The sequence below is a fragment of the Ciconia boyciana genome, chromosome 12, assembly GCF_034638445.1.
Source record: "Ciconia boyciana chromosome 12, ASM3463844v1, whole genome shotgun sequence".
In the NCBI taxonomy this organism is placed as follows: Eukaryota; Metazoa; Chordata; class Aves; order Ciconiiformes; family Ciconiidae; genus Ciconia; species Ciconia boyciana.
Window position 1 is genome coordinate 3,647,653 of NC_132945.1, and position 21,132 is coordinate 3,668,784.

General features: G+C 38.3%; 1 protein-coding gene across 3 annotated transcripts in view; it reads left to right on the forward strand.

Moving 5' to 3' along the window:
• Window positions 1–21,132, forward strand: part of DACH2 (dachshund family transcription factor 2) — a 315,536-nt gene that overhangs the window by 157,897 nt on the left and 136,507 nt on the right. For all 3 annotated transcript variants that reach the window (XM_072876845.1, XM_072876846.1, XM_072876847.1), the window contains exon 2: window positions 6,078–6,193. In XM_072876845.1, the coding sequence (XP_072732946.1) occupies window positions 6,078–6,193 (116 nt within the window). The remainder of the gene's footprint in view (window positions 1–6,077; window positions 6,194–21,132) is intronic.

The following is a 21,132-nucleotide window of genomic DNA, read 5'->3' on the forward strand; positions in this document are numbered from 1 at the left end:
TCTACTTGGTTTATTCTTTGCTCTCAAGAGGATAGGATACTATTTCAGTTCCTCTAAAGAAGCCCAGAGAATGAAAAGCAAAGCATCAGGATAAATTATGCTAAATGGTGGACTAGACCCCAGAGGAAATCATGCTTCTGTGGTACAGTATTCCTCCATTTATCTTACAAATGTTACATCTAATGTTAATTTTGTAAAGGGAAAGCATTCAAAGATTCATCTGATCCTTTTAATAATAGTTTTAGTGTTATAGTGTTATTTATCAAACTCATACCATCATAACTTACATTTCTAGTTTTGACAGACCATTCATACAGAAAATATTTTGGTCTACTAATACATAACATTTTATTTCACAAAACACAAATAACCTAGTAATTAAACTCCAAAACTTAACAAATAATTGCCAGCAAGCAATTACCATTCAATTAAAGAGTAATTACATGGTTATTTGTGCCCTGTAAAATAAAGCATTACTGAAATCAGTAACGCAATCAATATTTTAGCAGAAACAGGATGCTGCAGTGATGGACCTTTCAACCTGTGCTGATTAAATTGTCATCCAAATAACAGTTTCCTAGTTAAATCACCACATGTTTATTTGTCTTGATTAATATGCAAATTCAATTCTGATTCTAGTAAATCTCCTATATTTAAAAGCACAAAAGTGGAGCGCTATCCTACATCAGCAGTGGTGCTGTATGTTTCCACTGATTAATTACATTTTACAATGTGTTGATGAATTTGTGGATTTTATGAAATATAGTTGTCTATAATGAATGTAAAATAGAGTTATAAAAGATGGAGCTGATCAGTAATTTGAACAAAATAATAAAAATAGCCTTATTCTGTTTTGATTCAAAGTAAAAATCCTTGGGATGTCTAGGGAATATATAAAACTTTGAGAGGAAAAAGAATAAAATTAGCTCCCAACGGGAGTGGAAAATAAAGGAAAAACAGACATTAATGAACAATTTCTCAGCATTTTACTATATGAATTTTAACTGTCAAATATACTGCTTAAAATGTAATTTAGTCTCTGACAAATGTAATTCCAAACAAAATGCAAAAATGAACAACATTCAGATTCATTCATTTTTCTCTTTCAGAGTCAGTGATTTTGCAGGGGTAGGGCGGCAAGGAGCACAGGAATGGCTGTGTAACCATCGTGTAGACACAGGTGGAAAACCAAAACCTCCAGTCATCTTCACTTTCAAGTAATGGATGACCCAAGGGCTATTTGGTTTTGGTTTTGTTCTTGAGAGATACTAACAGAATTTTAATCAGTATAGACTTTGAGCTGGCCAATTTATTTGCATTTAGTTAGTAAAAAGAATAGGATTACCAAATTTATTAATGAGAAATGGTATTGTACTTCTGGTTTAGTCTCCATGGTCTTCACTAGTGACCATAACTCTTGTACTTTAAAATGTTTTTAAAAGATACCTATAAACCAGCAGTTTCTAACTGAAGTAATGTCTAATTTAGAATTCAGTCATTTTCCATTCACAAAGACCTGTTAATGGCAAATATGAAATTTATGTAGAGATTTTAGACTCTCAAAGAAACACATTTAAAATTGTTTGAAGCTGATCATTCCTGTTTATGCTTCCTTGTTATCAATGAGGAAAAGATTTTTCTACACTTCTTGAATGTATAACTTTCTTGGATGAGATCAAGGAAAAGGTGAAGAAGAAAATGCAATAAAAGAGCATGGTGACAAAAGATTAGGAGAAATAATATTAAATAAAGTTAATATTTATGTGCTAATGCTATTAGCATTTATATGCTAATACTTACATAATCACAAATGATGTCTTACTCTCAAATGACAATTCTACTTGTCTTATGATTTCTGTTCAAGGCATGTATTAGCAATTTTCTCCGAATTGTGAGGGTTAGATGTGTTTTAAATAGTAAATGTGAAATTTGTTGAAATTCTAGACTTCATGAGATGATAGGAAGCATACTAGGTGAGTGCTGAGATAGACCAGTGAGATTTCATTGCTTGGTGACACCAGCCCTAGCAGCAGCAGCATATTCACAGCATAAAGTAAATCACATAAAAATTTTGAATCTACTAATGTTTTTGTTTCCTTTGTGTCTATCTTACTAAAAAATAAGATTTAGAGCAAACATTTGTGCCCTGTCTCTATGAAATTTCTGGTTTCATGTTTAACAAAAATGCCAGAAAATTTGTTTCTGGCCAAAACAGGACTGGAAGCGTCTGGATTCAGCTATGCTACCGAGGTGCTTTCTGTGAGTTCTGGTGTCTTCCCAAGCAAAGGATCTTGGTTCATCATAGGTGACATGGTCTCTGGTCATCTCCAGGCAGGCTAGCTGGAAGTGCTAGGTATCTGCTGCAGACTCGGCAGTAGCATGTCAGAGTGCTGGGTGGCTCTTCGCTTCATTTCCTTGGTTCAGAGCCAGACACACAGCGTTAACGGTGTTCATACGTAAACTACAGAATATAGTGTTAAAGACCCAAATGGTTCTTTCGCAGGTGTCATATGAATGACAGTCAGTCAGCTGTAAGTAGCATCCAGCCTTGAGTTTTTCATTTAAAACCTAACATTAAATCAGAGACAAAGGACTTTATTTTATTTGAACAGGTTCAGCTGGGAACAATTCTATTCAAATTATTATGGCTACAGCTGTATAAGACCAGAATCTGGCCCCTAGTAGTTATTGCTGTATAGTAATATTCACCAGAAGGGCATGAGTAGGTTAGAAGTATGCTTTTTTTTTTTCTTCAGAGTCTATCCAACCCCTTCCCCAAAGGGCCACAATCCCAAAGACACCAAAACCCAGAGAAAACAGTGCTGTGTTTTCCCAATGGTGCTTGCCTTACTTGTGTGAGTAGGCAGGATATAAATGCAGTCAGCGGGACTCTAAAAGGGAGCTGAGCAAGTTTTGTGTGAACTTCTCTTTCATCATGTCCTAAAACTTGTTTTTAATCCTGGGCATTCTGTCAGTACATAACCACAGATTGGAGAGTTTAACTTCTGCTTGTAGTATGTGCTGGGAAACACCTAAAGATCTGATCTGGTAAACCTGTGGGCTATGAGTTGTCTACTAAGACTCAACAGTGTCATCGAAATAAACTGTTGTCTGTGCAAAAACTGCATGACCAGGAGTGAAACTCCATTGTCTTCCCTCCTCTCCCTCTGAAAACCCAAATCATAAATAAAATGTCTCTTCATAAAATCTTTTAAAATTGTTTGTTTAATTTTAAAATTGTTTTTTTTAGATTACTATCAACATACGGAGTTCTATGCAAAAGATTTGTTAGTATTTGAGCTTGAGAAGAGAATGTTTTGTAGTTCTGTTGATTGAACTCTTCTGCTGGAGAAAGCTGTTCATTTTAGCTGTTTTATAATTTTTTTCAGAGACAGTAAGTGCCAGCGAAGCACTTACATGTGCATGTGTGTAAGCACATGCTTACTTTGATTTACTTTGATTTACTTTGATTTACTTCTGTAAATCAAAATAGCAACAATTCTTTTTTGTTTAAAACCCCCACATACCAGCCTAATACTGTCTGTCAGACTATATTCTTCTGCAGTGGGTGATTTCAGCAGGTGACTTAAATAGAGAATGCACATGTGCATCTAACTTCCTATGAAACTCAAATACTCTTATTTTAGGTTTACTTCATTACAGCCTAGTGAGTCTGGGCTCTTGTAGTAGGCTTTACTATGTAGCCATCATAGTATGATAAACAACTTAAAGCATAAAAAAGATAAATGGAAAATGTGCTGAATAAAATGAAATACAAAATGGACAAACCCGAAGCTAAAAAGAGGGGGGAATAGTTTTATAGAGATAAAATAATAAACCAAAAAAATGATTTTGTGCTACTTTGATGTACAGTAAAACAAAATAACACTAGCACACTGTGAAAAATGAACAGGTTAATGGTACCTCTGTGTAGTGTTGCTGGAAGTTGTCTTCATTTAAACGCAGAGTTTGCCTTACATTGATGGAGGGCTTTGCCACTGTAAGTTGATAGAGTGAAGTTTAACTTAAATTTCTTTGTGAACTAGAAGTCATTTTGGAAATGCTTTCTATTCAAACCTCATTCATTGTTGCAGCTTAGTTATTTTATACAATGTTTCAGTATGTTTTGTCAAAAGCTCTATTATTCAACAGAGCAAAATTTGTTTTGACCAGAGAGAAGCCACAATACTTTTCCAAACATGAGGAGGTTGCATTTTCATTAGCTGGCTTGGGGAAGAGTTGATTCAAGTGGGTTTTGGGTCTGTAAGTCTCTGTATTTGGGTCTGTAAGTCTCTACGCAGCTGCGTAGGATGATTTCATGTACGCACACTGATGTAAGGGATAAATGTGGTAGTTGAAAACACTAGTTAAATGCAACAGGTCTGTAAACAGACCTTTAAAGTTTTGGATTAAAAACTGCAATCGTAATTTGTAAGCTGGTCAAGGGACGGTGAGATTTTTGACAGTTTGGGCTAACATTCTTGGTTTAACCTATATCTGTAATAATTAAAAACACCAGTCAATCTGTAAAGTCAGTTCTGGAAAAGCTCAGTGTTGAACTGTTGTTGCATCTTGAGAAGTAGGCAGTTATCTGTCATGATTTGGAACACAAGGTTTAAGATTATGTTGCATTCAAGGTGTCAACTTCTCATCTTTAGGCAGCACAACTTCTGTTTTTTTGTGGTGCAGGTCTGTGGCATAGACTTTGGAGCAGTTACTGCTGTGACCCCTCTCCACTAGCCACCTGTAAGGTCACGGAAGCCCTGGATAATGGAAAAGCTTGGCTAGTGTATGGGTGGTAGAGGTACATGTAGGCATGCCTTCTGTGAAGCAGCCTGGTCAGCCCTTAGCTGGTTCATAGTGGCGGCTGGAAGCGGCGTGGCTGTGTTCATCCAGCGTGGGGTCTAAGCTAATAAATCCTGGTGCTCCCAATCTGAATAGCTCTGGCGTCCTTATAGTCATTGCATCGTTAATCCACAACACATATAAACCACGGCTTGTGAGCTGAGTAATGCATCTAGTTGCATTTTCAAGACTTTACGTGTTGAGTTATGCATGTGAATTTCTTGAGCTCCGTTTTACAGACAGTAATACTAAGAAAAAGATATTAATTAGCAAAGTAGTGGTACAATAGGGCTAGAAATATGGATTGCTTTCTTTATGGTCTTGTGGTGCAGATTGTCCTGGTTTCGGCTGGGATAGAGTTAATTTTTCTTCCTAGTAGCTGTGTTTTGGATTTAGGATGAGAATAATACTGATAACACACTGATGTTTTAGTTGTTGCTAAGTAGTGCTTACACTGAGTTAAGGACTTTTCAGCTCCCCATGCTCTGCCGGGTGCACAAGAAGCTAGGAGGGGGCACAGCCACAACAGCTGACCCCAACTGGCCAAGGGCTATTCCAGACCATATGGCGTCATGCGCAGTATAGAAACTGGGGTGAGTTGGCCAGGGGGCAGCGATCGCTGCTCAGGGACTGGCTGGGCATCGGTCGGTGGGTGGTGAGCAGTTGCATCACTTGCTCCCCCCCCACCCCCCCGGATTTTGTTCCTCTCTGTCTCTTTTGTTGTTTTCTTTTTCGTTGTTGTTGTTGTTGTTGTTATTATTATTATTATTATTATTATTATTATTATTATCCTTTTTCCCCCGATTCTTAACCTGTTCTTATGTCAACCCACAAGTTTTCTTACTTTTGCTCTTCCACTTCTTTTCCCCATCCCACTGGCGGGGGTGGGTGTGAGCGAGCAAGCGGCTGTGCGGTGCTTAGTTGCCTACTAAAGCTAAACCATGGAAAGATTAAAAAGAAAAAATCTTAGCTTTCTAGTCATTTATGTGACTTTGAGCTCATGATTGTGTTAACTATAGGTGCTGTTTGGCAGTTTCTTGTTAGTTCATTTGAAACCTGTACAATTCTTGTATGTTTAATCAACTTACTTTTCTTTTTTCCTAGGCAAGAATTTCTAATATGTTTCTGTGTACCATTGATGGTTCACGTATTTTATACAAATCAATACCATGTGTAGTAAGCAAATATCTCAAAAAGAAAATGCGTTTTCATTTATCCTCTTATTTCATCAGCTCACGACCAGGAAGACCCCCCAAGCGTTCACTAGGAGTTGCGATACAAGAAAATGCACGTCTTCTGCCCCATGGAGTTCCAGGCCTCTTATCACCAGGACTTATCTCTCCGACAGGTAATAAAATCCATCAGATGATCAGCCTCATCTCTCCATACTGCACAGCAGTTAAAATAAACTAATATTGATCTAACTGCCTTGTCCTTCAGGGCTTTTTCAGGCTTTACCAGAGGTTACGTTATTGGATTTTTTTTGAGTGTTCATGAAAACTCTGTTTTGTTGCTGCAGTGACTGAAATCTAATGGATTTGTAATTTAGTTCTTTATTAATTGTAATTTCCTTACAGGAAATTCCATTAAATGTGTTATTTTAGTAAAAGAAAAAAAACTGAGAAAATGAACTATTGTCTCAGACAGCCCTGTAGCGTGCATTTCTTCCTTTCAAATGCATGTGTATTTTAGTTCTCATGGGATATAAACAGCGTGGCTAATGTGTATTGTATTGTAACATCATTAATGTATGCTGGGAAGATAGAGGAATGCTTGTACGAATTATGGAAGAAACACTTGAAAAGCTGATAAGTCTGCATTGCCACAGTGGATTGTACTTAAATAATCTGCATTCAATATCGTAATATGAAAAAACTAGCATGAGAATACGTGGAATTATAAACAAGCTCTAAACATAATTTAATGCATAGTGTTTTATTTCACTTCATTAATTTATTAATAGAGTTTAAATTAAATCTTGTGCTATCCTGATGAGTGTTTTAATTTTTTATTAATTGATGTGTGCTAAAGGTAAGTTTATTTTGGTAATAAAGCTATATTAACAGACTATATTCATAAAAGTAATTGTTTAAATATTCAACAGGCTTAGCAGTTTTAGGATTACTGTCAAAGTCCAGTGTAAATATATTGTATCTCCATAATTGCTAGACTTAGTGAAGTGTTTAGCAGAATATAAAGTCATAGAACATTTTACAGGAAAAGCAGAATTAAAAAAAATGATTGATAGGAGTATAGTGACTTCTGTCTTGATCTTGCAGATTACTCTGCTTGCAGAATCTATTGCACTGCAACTGAGTGCCTCAGCGGGTCTCAGTGTTCAGGGGAGTAACAAAGCTGAGATCTTTAATTTCTCCTACAAGTCCAAGTGTCACGTGGACTTCACAGCGAACGAATAACCTTTATCACTGTGGAAGTGGGAATGAACATTCTTAAGCAATAGTCACAGTAACCTTAACTGAAGTAGTTAATAAAATACAAAAGCATTTTGCTAGAGCCAGGTGCCACAGCTGAGCTGTGCAACTTCATGTACTGTTCATATATGTGGCAGGGATCAAGAACTGTCTTTTTACTCTCATGAGCAGTTTATAAATGAGGGGTTTTTTAGGAGCTCTGTCATGTTCTTAGCTCAGGAATTTCATGGATTTGGTGGTGTTTACATTATTACCAATAGACAGGAAAGCACAAGAGCCACCTTGCATTGATAATGCATTGATAACGCCTTGCCAGAAGTCCAGAATATTCCATATTACTTCTCCACCCTGTGTGTGTTTGCATATAGGACATAAAATTACGCAGACTACCATATTGCTTTAAATTGGGAAATATTTTAGGCTGCAGTGTGCTGAGTATGCACCCTAAAATTGTATCATAGACACATTCTGTGTGTCTCAGATATTTTGAGTATCACAGAGTTTGAGTAAAAAATTAAGTTGAATTTCTAGACTGGTTGTAAGTTGTTTGGAGTCTGAAGTGATGACTGGGATACATCCCACTTCATTTAACATGCGGAGGGTTGCATGCAAAGATTGACCCCGAGGGGCTGTCTTTCAGCCGAGGCCCAGGGTGGCCACCTTTCTGACCTTGGGAGCCGCCTATGAAAACCTCTGCATGACCAAGCGCCAAAAGTCACAGACAGTGTGCCTCAAGCAGCTGAAAGGGAGTTTTGCGAGCAGCTTGTAGGCGGGAGAAAGTGCACGTTTCCAGAGCATCGCAGCGTTGTTGAGCGCCCTGGATGAGATGAGTCCCCATGGATGAAGCAGCCCTGCCACCAGCCCCTGGCAGGGTCGCTCCACACCGATGGCCTCTGTAGTCTTGTCACTCAGGAATTGGAGCTTCTGAAATTTTTGAGTTGTTTTATCTTGTTCATAAAGAAAGAACACTGTAAAAGTTGGAGGAATCGCTGAGTAAGGAAAGGTGCCAAAAGAGCCACTTGTAAACTCAATGGGGATTTGAGCTGTTGTAAACTTGATGGAGCACTTGGGATGTGAAGCCTCCATTAGCTTTATTTATACCTATTTACACTTAATTACTGACTGCTTTGCTCTGGTTGCCTTCAACACTTTTGCAATTGGATTCTTTCCTTTTGGCTGAACTAAGAACAAAATGCCTTTTAACAATTCTCACAGAATAGAGGTTTTTCTTCCAGACTTCTGAGTGGTGGATAATAGACTGGAATAAAAGTTGCCAGGTTATTAACCTGTTGTCTACTGGCTAAATTTTAATTGGGTTATTTATGATTTCACTTGCATATAATTTGCTCTGGTTCTGATAGTTTTGGCCCACAGAATTTGTATGGTAAACTGAATCTGTTTCCTGCCCCTGGCTGCCCCTTGCTCAGTGACCTGCCGGCTTGGCGGAGGCTTTCTGCTTGGAGTGCTCTCTGCTCCCACACGGCGTTTCAGACAGCTGTGGGAGGGCAGCAGGACCAGGGCTGGGGCAGAGACTGAGGAGGGTTTGCAGCATCGTAGGGCTGGATCCATCCCTTCCAGTAGAGCGGATGCTGATATGGAGGCAAGAATGACTCTTTACATCTTGGTGACTTCTTTGGTTACCTGCTTCCTCTAACTGCAGTGTAATTGCCTGAAGCATTTCTTTTGGATGTCGTCTTGTCCACTCCTTGATAATCCCTGTGTCTGATCCTGCCCATTCTTCCTATAGCACAGATATGCAGACGGTTATGTTAATCTGCCTACATTGTTCTAAAAGAAAAAGAACCCACACTCACTCTTCTTATGTAGCTGCCTCATTTTCTAATGTGTCCAACTTAGCATCTGAGTTGTTTTCTTCTTCAGATAAGCTCATTTTAGTAACAGACTCCACATCAGCAAATGCAGCATGATTCATCCATCCATTGCATTTTTCAGTTTTACCTCCTCTTTAGTCTTCTGTCATGTTAAAGTGAAGGAGTTTGCGTCCAGGCTTGCTGTTGGTTAGATGGATAGGTCTCAAGAAGTTGCTGTTCTGGCTGCAGAGCTCACAGATCTGTCTGTAGAGGGTATTACAGAGTGATGATTAGTAACTTCCTGCAGACTTGGGTGAGACATCTGTGTTTCCACTCCTTGAAATGTGCTGTTATTTTCATCACCCATTTGGTTTGTGTCAGCTCAGTTTACGTGGTCATTTTCACATAATAAACAGGTAGTTAAATTAGGCATACTGCATTTCCCAGTGCAGGATTTTTGTACCTCTTGGCAAAGTGGACTACAATGAGCCACTCTTTCGTGTAAGTAATTTGTGAAGGAGCTACAAGTGAAGCCTCAACCTTTTTAAATATCTGCAGTTACCTTCCACTTTTGGGGAATGGGAACATTTGAGTTACGATGAGACTAGAGCAGCAGGGTGGTTAAAACTGCTGTGATTGAGAAGGATGAGGTGATGTGTCTGGGATGCATGCCACCGGGAAGGGCTTGTGTAAACAGCACAATAACCGTGCCCAAACTGCAACATTCAAGAGCTGATATTTAAGTACTGTCCATTTTACGTTAACTTAGGAGAAAGTGTTTTTCTTCTTGTATTCATGTAGGAAATGTGGAAATCAGCGTGGTGCCCTTGCCTGCTGTGAGGGCAAAGGAAAAATCCTGTATGTCAGAGGGATGGTCATCAAAGGCTCAGTTCTTCAAACAATGCAGTGTCATGAAGTGACATTAACAAAAAAAGGCTTTATCTCCTATTAATGTACAAGTCTTTGTCATCAGTGTATCTTAACAAGACAGTTGGGACTTATTTATGGAACAGACTTTCAAGGAAGTTTTAGGGTCTGAAGCAGTAGTTTGCTGTGTAGAAAGAAGCTGAAATCCATTATATGATTTAAGCCAGTAATTCAGAAAACTGTTGATATGGAATGAAGCTGAAAGAGTAGTTGGATCTTTTGATCGTTATCCATGCCAACTTCAGTCCTCCCACCCTTCATTTAGGTCGTCCCCAAAAAAGGTTAGAAAACCACTATATGAAGTCTTCATTGCAGTTTTTCTCTATTCAATTTGTAGAATGGCTACTATTATTTCAATAAAACCATTTTTGGGGCTGCTCCATCTTGTTTTCAAGGTATTGGAGAGGGTGGCTTATGAAGAAAATCATCCTTCCACTAGAACTTTGTTAGATTGTGGTACAGGGCACAAACCTGCTTTCTGGGGCAGGTGGGTTTTGTTGGTTGTTTGTGTGTTTTTTTGTTTGGGGTTTTTTTTTTTTCCCCCAAGTGGTAGGATGGCATCTCTCTGACTGCACATGGGCTGGGAATCCCGCAGCTGAAGCTGCTGGGGTGCTGGAAGGTCTGGTGAGGCTGGGTGCCAGGAAGATGGGTGCAAGCCTGTTTAAAACATTTCTGTTGCCATTTTATATTTCTGAGATTTGCTGTCTGGAGCTGTGGGCAGCCTGGTAGGCCTAGTACAGCATACATTGGCAGGGTATGTGCAGTATAGGTCAGCGGATAGATTGCAAGTGGGGATTTAGGGCTGAGGGCTGCCAAGTGCTCAGCGCAGGAGATGGGAGGAAGCAATTGTGTGTTAGAAAAGGAAAACGAGGAATTTTCAAATGGATACTCAACTTTGGTGGCCTTTGCTGGATGCGAGGCAGGAGGATTCAGAATTTCAGAGGTTAGACAGAGATTCGCTCCCAGTTGATGATTGTTTGGTGGGGAAAACTTGTTGGAATGTACTGTGTGCAGAGGCTGTGGCTGGTGCTGCCGTGAGTCCGCAGGATGTCTGAGGCCCTCCCTTGTGTTAATACCTCCTGATTAAACCTGCTGCCAGCATCTATCATCGGGTCTCTGCTGTTTTCTTACATTGGCCTGCCCAGGTGACAGAAGCAAACCACCTGCATTTCCAAATGTGTAAGATAAACTGCTATTCTCATTATCAGATACATTAGTTTCACCTCCCTTGAAGTGATCCTTTTTTATTTCATAAACAGACAGTTAAAGTAGGCACTGTCTCATTAGCTGTTGTGTAGAGTTTTTAAGAATGTAATAATTACAATATTGACCTGTTTGCACAGATACACATACTTTTTCAGTATAGTTTTGTCTTATTAATAGTTAAGAGAAGCTGTTGTGAACTGAATAGTTTCATGTAATTAATATTTTAGTGAAATTAATGTTTTAATAGCTATACTAAGTCACATCATTGTGGGACTCAATAAATAAAGTTAGCTCACAGGAGTATGATAACTTCATGTATTACTTCAATTTAGCAGTGATAGCAGCAGTCACTTAGTCCTTCTGCAGAAAAGAGAGGATAAAACAGTATTTGCTGCAGTCTTTAGGGGACTTTAATTTGGTATATCCTTGTTAGAGAAATGAATGAGACTAGAGGCTTTCAAGGTCTTTGGTATCCCCTTGCTGTTGATCGAGATGGGCACGCGGTCAGCCAGCACAGCTCCGCTGGTGCTCAGAGCTGCCTGTGGGAACTCCCTGGTGCCGTCGACCCCATGGATCATCTCCTTATTTCCAGCTGAGACTGGTGCTGCTGCACTGCCCACCAGCCTCTCCTGGCTGAGGAACTGTAAGATGTGTTCAGGGTCAGAAGAGCAGGGCCGCAGGAGGGTCAGAAGAGCAGGGCTGCAGGAGCAGCAAGGACGTTCCCTTATGGAGGGGCGCAGTGGGGCTGGAGGCAGCGAATCTGCTCCATGTGTAGCATTGGCTCAGAGACTGGGATTGCCAAAACCAGGCTCTGAAGGTTTGCCTGTCTGTATTGTAAAGCCTGCTTCCAAGAAAGAGCTGTTATTTGAAGAATAAGCATTCACTCAGGGTCACTTTACAGAACGTCTGTTGACCGATTTCACCTCTTGGGGTATTTGCTGTAGGGCTGCTGTGGCTCGCAGCTGCTGGCAGGAGTCCTGGAGCATCCGAGAGCAGGGAGCAGACGATTGTAGTGTTAAGGGAACCCGTTCCTTTCTCAGCACACTTAACTGAACATTTTTCTATGTTTACATCCTATTTGTGTGGCTCATTTCACTGTTTACGATTATCCTTTTTTTTTCCAGTTGTCATAGATGTCATTTTAAAGTTCCACTTATAATGAGAAACATATGCATGACTTTGTCATTGTTGGCATTACCTGGCTTGGTAGAAATTATTAGTTTTAATCAAAAGCAAACATACTGATTAAGGATGCCACAACACTCCTCTGCCTATGGGGAACATTAACAGTTTATAAATTGTTCTTGGTGACAATTCAGTAGTGAATTACTTTGATATATATGGCTAATAAATTAATATGATTAAGTTAATGAGTAGTACAAGTGTTGCCAAACTCCACTCGTCGGGCTTTTAATGCTGCTCCACATTTGCAGCTCTAGCTTCCCCCTGTGGTGAGCGGATCAGTGCTACCTACGCACTGTCATTGTGATAAATGGCATATCCCACAGTGCCCTGCACTCCATCTGGTGTGTCCCCAAAATGAGAAATATTTTATACAAATCACACACTCAGAAGCTCAAAGGACTGTAGAAAGATCTATTTTTTCAAACAATAATAAAAATGCATACATCTCTTTAGCAACTCTTCATTTTTACTGTCATAATGAATGCATATAGCTTTGGGAAATGAAGGCTCGTGTGAGTAACATAGGAAAGTTATCCACTGCACAGTAAAGCTGACAAATAAGTTACATGCTCACTCTTTTATTTTATCATGAAATGTTCTTAGATAAAAAATGATGTTAGAACATCTATTTAACTGGATTTTAAAATTAAAGACCATGTATGCCGCATGATTGAGTACCACCCCATCTCATGCCAGCAAATTTCTATGCTGAAGGGAGCATGAATTTGAGTGAATGAGGAATGCAGGATCATATCATTACTCTTTAAAATACAGCCATTCAGAAGAGTTCTGATAATCTAGAAACTATACTTGGTGACTACGAGTCACTCGGTTCCTCTCTTTCCTTTTCTCTTTTAATATTATATTTCTTTAGGGATCCATTTTCCGTGTCTGCTTTATCTGGATGGGGCATTACATTTTTGACAAATGAATAGTTAAAGCTGTTGAGAATTTACTGAATGGTTAACCTTGTTGTAAATTTAATTTACACATAGCCTCAGCTACTAATTATTGTCCGAGAAGTGTGAAACTCAGTAATAGACTTTCATTTTTAAGCATTTGCACACATCTTTTTTTAAAATTTGATCCTGCTGAGTTCCTACATCTTTTGAGATGACAGAGTTCAACGAAAGTGGTCACACTGAGAGAATTAAGACTGGATTGTCTTGACACTCAGGGTAGGTCTGTGCTGAACTTACGTTGATTTGCAGATGGAAAGGAACCAAAGTTGGCCCAAGTATCACAGAGTTAACAAAATCAGTAAGTTTTCACCTGTCTGTTTTTATAATCTGTGACATTCTTTCCTACTAGCTTTTCTGTTGGCCTGGTGTCTGAAGGCATTGAGGTCTATAATGATCATAAAATACCTGTCTGCTTCTCTCTGTCCTATCTTGAACTAACTTTGAAACTGTTTTAGCTCTTCTAAGTCATCATTAAGAAATGTCTTAAAGTGAAAAATAGTATCAGGATGTACGAAAGATTTATCTTCAGCTCTGTTTTCTGGAGGACTGTTTTGGCAATAACACCACTAGTGTAATTGAATAGTTTTTGTGAGGTTTTGTTTTCCATTACAATAACATGATTACATCGAACAAATAGTTACAGTCTGAAATGTTTTCCATTCGGTACCTTTAACCAGTATCACAGCAAGTGTATTTAAATGCCTTAAGAGTGGTTGTATGAGAATCCCAGACTGACTGCATATTGCACAGTCTTGCATGTTAATATAGGAAGCTGTTTTTTGGGTTCACTGAAATTATATTGTCATTGAAGAATTTTTACATTCATGCTAATGGAGAATCACTTATTGATTTAGCTGGTTACAAGGCTCATCAAATGCGCTGTAGGGTGGTAACACTCTGGTAGACAAATCAAGCATCTTCAGATTCTGGACTGTTACCTTAGGTGACATAAGGCCTATTCATGATTCTCCATTTTAAAAGAAGCATATTTGATGCTGACAATAGAATGTTATGGAATATTATGGCATACAACATCAGAGATAAGGAGCATAGATCCTCACTGATACCTCTACTCTACTTTATATTTATCCAGCAGTATTTCAGAAGACCTGTTAAGCTCAAGATATCTGAACAGAGTTAAATTTTTATTCCTATGACTTTGAGAGGTAACTATCTATAACTGTTTAAATAGGTACGATTGTAAGTGGCTGGATAATACATCTCTGGTTTCAGAAAAACGTTGATCCATCATCTATTTGCAATGCTGAAATCTACTATATTTACATAAAAAAAAATATTCTCTTAAAACGCAGCATTCAGATCTATATTAGATTTGAGTAGTGTGATTTCCTAAAGGAAAGCTTTGTAAGGCTGTATTTTGGCAAAATTCTTGGTATAACAGCACTGCTGCAAATTGTTCAGAAAAAATAGGGAATAAATCTCACTGGATTAAAAAGTAAGCATGTACTATACTTAAATCCAAGTCTTTCCATAGTTAGAATTCTGGTCAGGTATTAAGTACTTTTAATGTAATTTAACAGCTGTTGTGGTTCGATCCTTGTCGTACAGACCTCTGGAGCCCTAAACAAGTGAAATACTTAAGTATGTTTTTAAGATGAGGCAAACAAATAATCCCGTTGATTTGGATTGGATTATTTGTGTTTTGCATAAGTGTTTTACTATAGTGTTTTGGAGAATATGTTCTATAAGGATTCTTTTGCAAAATTGTGACGTCGCTAAGTGGCTGTGTCAAACCAATACTCTCTTTTAACTGCCCTAGTGGTCTTCATTATTCTACTGTCTTGTGTGGACTAGGGTTTGTGAAAAGAAGCAACACATGTTTTGAAAACAAGTTGGAAAAAATTTTAACGAAATGGGTGCTGACTGGGAAGTCACCTGAGAGATGATGGTTATTTCTTCTTTTTTGGCCACACTGAGCAGCTCAGAGTGACGGCAGTGGCTTGCACTTGGAGTCCAAGGTGATAGATGGAAATCCGGCTTGTTGGAGGACAATGATTTGCAAAACACTGGTTCTAGTTCTCCCTTCTCCTGAAAATATTTATCCTGGAGTTGAGGCAGTGATAACAAACAGTAGAAATTTTTCATTTGCTGATGCTGATTTCTGGATTGGCCTTTGCATTGGTTTTGCAGACGGGAGAGCTTGGTATGCTGAAAGCATATGTTCAAATAGACAAAGAATGCTGTGTGTGATCAGGAGGGGACAATTTGACTCTGTCTATGTAAAGTAGTGAAAAACTGCCCTGGTAATCTGGGAGAGGTTTTGGCACATTTTTTATGGGTGTACAGAAAATTGAGAGAAGCAGGTTTAGCAATGAAGGCTGCCTCACTATCCTTTCTGGAGAAGCTGCTTGTGTAGCTGATCTCCCAAGGAGCAGACCTTTGCAACGTGGAAAGTACAGCGGCTGCAGTTGGTGTTTCCTCCTGCGCAAGAAGAATGTGCTCTTCTTTCAGCCCTTCCCAAGCAATAAAACACGATGCCAAGTGCTGGCAACAAATTAGGATTCACGATGAAAAGGAAACATCTCTTACTGAGCATTTTGAAGAGGCGCACATTTTTATTTTAAGCTAGCATAACTAAAATAGATTTCATTGTCTGATCGTTCTCATTAAATGACTGGGACCATATTAAGATTTCACTGGAAATGTATTTGTATTGTATAAACTATTTTATCACAGTCAACATTAATTGGTGTAAAGAAAACCAAGCTGACTTAATGAGTATAGTATTATACACCGTCCTTTTGCTGAAGAGAGAGACCTCTTCAGTTTGCAGAGAGGCATGCTGATAGCAACTGGCGTTGCTGCTACCATGTTGTACCTGTTTTAAAGATAAATGTAGGACCAGAGTTCTGGAGGATTCAGTCTAGAAACTGAATTCATCCTGAAAATCCTTTGTGAAGAAAAAGAATTCCTAGAGCTAGCAACCTCCTGTGACTTGAATATGAAAAGCTTTACTTCAGAAAGACAAGCATTTTATATAATACATGCCTGAATGTAAATGACAGACATTTTATTAGGAAAGGAAAGCCTTTATTAAAATATAATGATCTACATTGTTTTTATGTAATCTAATGAATTACAGTAAAAGCCTGAGAAATGAGCTGGAAAAGGTAGAGTACTCTCCCATGAAAGCGAGCTATGATAACCTTTTTGTAATTCTTTAACATGTTGAAAGAGTATTTCTACACAGGCTTATTAAATTAAGCAAGGTCACCTTTTCATTTTATTAACAGATTTAGTTTGCCAGATCATGGACTTTGATTCTGAAAAATGTGGATGAATCATACAGTCACATATGTCAAGTAGAAAATTGGTTATAAATGTTAAATCATTTTGATACACATATCAACTTTGTTTTTACCATCGCACAATTGTAAAAAATAAAATGCTTAATTACTGTTTTTCACATTTGCATATTGATTGGATGTGCTTTAATAATAATGATATTTCTAAGTGGATTATCTCTCCTGACTGGGGCAGTCTCAATCTAATATTTGCATAGAGGGAAGAAAATATTCTTTTCAACAGTAATATAAAGTTCTGTTCTTTTGACGTGCAGTATACAATCATTACTTTGAAAGGTTACCTATAAATAATAACCAGTGAAACTGGTCATATGCTTGAAGATGAGCACACATATTGCATTTATCAGTCTGACCCCAGTTCAGCAAAGCAGGAATAAAACTGACATCGTGTCATGCAGGTTGTTCATACGCGTTCCCAAATATCTGCATGTATATTATAATCTTTTTATATAATATATATATGAGGAGGAAAATTATATTTAAAGTGTGTTACAAAAATTTAACACAAAATCTTGCTGTAATTGTTTATAAGGAATTTCATAGTCGTTTCTAATTAAGGCAGAAAATGTCATTTATATTGCCAGTCTCTTGGAATTACTTTTTGTGTATTTGCATCCGTCACCTCTTTTGTCTAAGTAAAAGTAATGCATAAGGTCTTTGCTGGTATATGCAACAGAACTGAGAGAACATCCCATCAGTAGCCCCAAACTTTATGTAAATAATGGAGTTAATGGAATAGATTATTTTCATATTGCATATATGGTTTCAAACAAAAATACACTAATGTGCAGATGTAGCTAAATCTCACTATTGTTAACAGCTCAGTAGTTCTGCACACATATGCAGAAAACACTGTTCTTGCTACTCAGGGCACGCAGGCGGGGTGCAGCAGAGTGCACTTGACTTGGCCCTGGCAATCGCAGAGCAGGTGACTTGATTACACTGAAATCAGGCAGAAAATGTCCTCTTCTGGCCACTCGAGTGAATCAGTCAAATTATCGAGTGGTAAAACTAATTCTATGCCTTGGGCCATCAGAGCTGCCACTTCCTATAAGTCAAGCCTTCATTTAGTGTGAAATTGTTTTTTATTTTATTCTCTTTCATTTATTATGCTTATTTCAGCTAATCCACTTAGTGAATGTGAATTACCCAGTATACTAAAGCTGTTTCAGATGTGCAGCCTTCTCATGCTTTACTGGTGAAATATGAGGACTGCTCTCCTTTTAAGGCACTCCCGACTCTGCTATGACCTATACAGTTAAAGTAATATTTCAGTTTTTCAGATGAGAACTCTAATGAGGAGAAGAGTTTGAATATGATTTAAAATTAACTAAAAGTGCATATGGTTGAGGTTTCTTTTAAAAGCAGGTGTAATTCAGATGCGTCTCATTTTTAAGAACTAGAAACATATCTGCAATGAGTTGTAGGCCATTAAGTACCAGTTAATTTGAAAGAGTTTGACGGAACAAATATTCCCTTGGAAAGCATTGAATATTGTTTTCAGCATTAAAATACTGCCTTAAATTCTGGCAGAAACAAAGCTGAGATGTGCTTAAAGCACTCGTACAGGTGATGTACCCTAGGCAATACTTGGGTATATAATTCTGCCCAAATGGCAATCCCTCATTTGACTGTGCCCTCTGGTACACGGCATTAACATTTTCCAATAAAAGAAGAGCAAAACATATGGAGTCTTTTATTTCAAGCAAAGAAAAATCAAAAAGAATAATGAGAATAAAAAGTAAAATGCCTGTGGTGATGGGCAAGGCAAGTTACAGGGGAGTTGCTACAGCAGAGTGCATCAGAATAGAAAAACAGAAGTGGCCAGAAGGCACCTCCCGTAGGCATCTAAATATAGGTTTCCTATATGTATAAGTGCAAAAATATGTACATGTATATGCATCATACGCTAAAACAAAGAGGCATGATTCAGGAGAAACCAGATATATTGTTTTAACTCATAATCACACAGTGCTTTGAGCTGACATACATCTTGGGCAGATGAGGGGACTTGAAGGGTGGAAGGAAGTAAGCAGAGCCTCAAAAAGAAAAGTTGAAAGGATCATACTGTGATTAGGATGGATGCATTGCTGACAGTGTCAGAGCAACAGCTGCTAAATCTAGGAGGCACTTGAAAGAGTCTCTCTATTTTGTTATATATGGAAGTCAATAGGTTATTTGGGCTAAGAACACCCTATTATTCAAATTCAGCTGACCCAGAAAGCCTTGCCATCTTTCAGTGGCAATCCGGAGGGCTTTGCCATTTAGATAGTGGTTTTGGTATTTCCCAGTACAAAATTGTTCTGTGTAGTCTTGTATGACATATGGATATATTGATCGCAATTTTTTTTCCTGAAATGTATTAGATTAGTCTGTATAAGGCCTCAGAAGGCTATTTTGTGTTTGCAGCTGGGTCAGATTGCTGAAAACTTGTCACCAGAATCTTTTTTCCAAACCTATTAAACGTCGGGGAAATGTACCATAAATTGTTTTGGCCTTCCTGTTTTGGAACTGCTTCATTAAAATTTTTAATTATAGCTAATATTTCTTTGTAGTAGCTTATCAGGCCTATATATTAGCTAAGCATGAGTCCTAATCCTGTTGAGAATTTGTGTTCATCGATAGAAAGTTTTCACTGTAGATTGTGCACAGGAAAATATCCTGAGAATAGGGTTTTTGCCCACTGATATGGACATGTCCTTCCCTTTCTGATTTGTCTCTCTTGATCTCCATTTTTCATTGCATCATATTACTCTGCCTTTCCTCTTTATTTTTTTGCCCTTGACTTTTATGTCTACACTACAATTTGTGTTGACCTTGAGGTTGCCCTCAATTAGCTGAGCCATTTCAGTATCATGGCCCACACAAAAATCCTCCGCAACGTGCTTCTGACTTGAAAAGCAGAGCCATCCTAGAGACTGGTCTGTGACCATTTTTCTTTTCCTTTCAAGTTAGTGTTTATTTCCAGGCAATAAAGAGAAGGAGTGATACAAAAGAGATAGAAATCAGAAGCAATAAATCATAGGATTGCTTCTGGTAGGTTTCGTGTGCTCATGCCTGCAGTGTCTGTGCCACCTGCAAAAAGAGGAGGATTAGGAAGGGTTTGGATGAGAGGGTAAATCTTATCCCTGGAAGTTCAACAAACCTCTCGGGATCCAAAGGATGGCTGATCAAGATCAGAAATTTGATGAATAATGGTCAGACAGCAGGTTAGACTGGCCTCGTGTTTAGCCCTAAATAGGAGGAGGGTGTTAGAGTGGCTGGATTGCAGTACGGCCGGGATTCGTTGCTCTGCCATTGATGACAGAAACCGTAAGACCCTGCTGGTACATCTCCTCCTGTGGCTATGCTTGCTGCATGCCGTGCCCTGTGTATGGAAAGCCAGTGTTGGCCAGTCGTCTTTGGCTGTCCCCATTCTGCGTTGGAATTGGTTCTCTGGACAAAGTTCTGTACTGACAACAGCAAACCTTGCTATCTAATGGCTGGGTGGGGTGTGGTTTTGGCTTGTGAGGAGGCAGAGATGAGGATAGTTTGTGGTGTTATCGTAAAAGACATGGTATGATCAAAAGGATGGCCTTTGATCTCCTTGGCTATTTTCTGTTCTTTTTTACTTCTTTCTCTTATCATTCATCAGGTATTTTTCTGTTTTCCAGATTCTGATCTATGAAGCAGCAATGGTCCAAATGCGTACTTGTGTAACATCTCTCCAGAACTTCTGTACTGATACAGTAAAAATAACAAGGAGATCGAAGTAGTTTACTAAAGTATTGCTTAGTTTTAGGATTTACTACCTGCATATTTTTAAAGGCTAAGATGATTAGCCACTATGTTAATTGAGGAACTAGCTGGTCTTGGTAGTGAGCTAATTTTCTCTGTTTTCCTGTTTTCCAGCTCAAGAGGATCATATTGGTCCTTAAAAGAATGGGTGAACTATGACATCTAATGTTATCACTCACATGTCACTCGTGTATTTTTGCTAGATGACAGCCAGTAATATAACTCCAATACTTGTATCTTCTGTATCAGCTAATTCTGTTTCTATACATATCCTGTGAAGTAACAAATGGAAATTTTGCAATGGGTTTTGTAGGATGCCATTCAGTTGCAGTTGGAAGGACAGTTAAATATCACGGTGAAATGATTTTTCACAAATACCAGCTAAGGGGCTCTAAGCATCTCTTTTAAAATGTGCTCAAGAAACAGTAAATTGTTTCAGCCACATCTTTAATTTTTTAATTTATTTTTTTCAACTTTATCTAGGTTTTTTATTTTATAAAATAAAATAAAAGAAGTTGCTTTTGTGTGTCTAAAATCAATTATTAAGATTAGAGTCATTTGAATGTGTTAAGTTTTGGCCTGTGCTTTTGTAGCGAGATTCCTTCAACAAGAAGTTGAAATAAAATATAAATCACTTCCTCTTAGTTTTTACATTAAATCC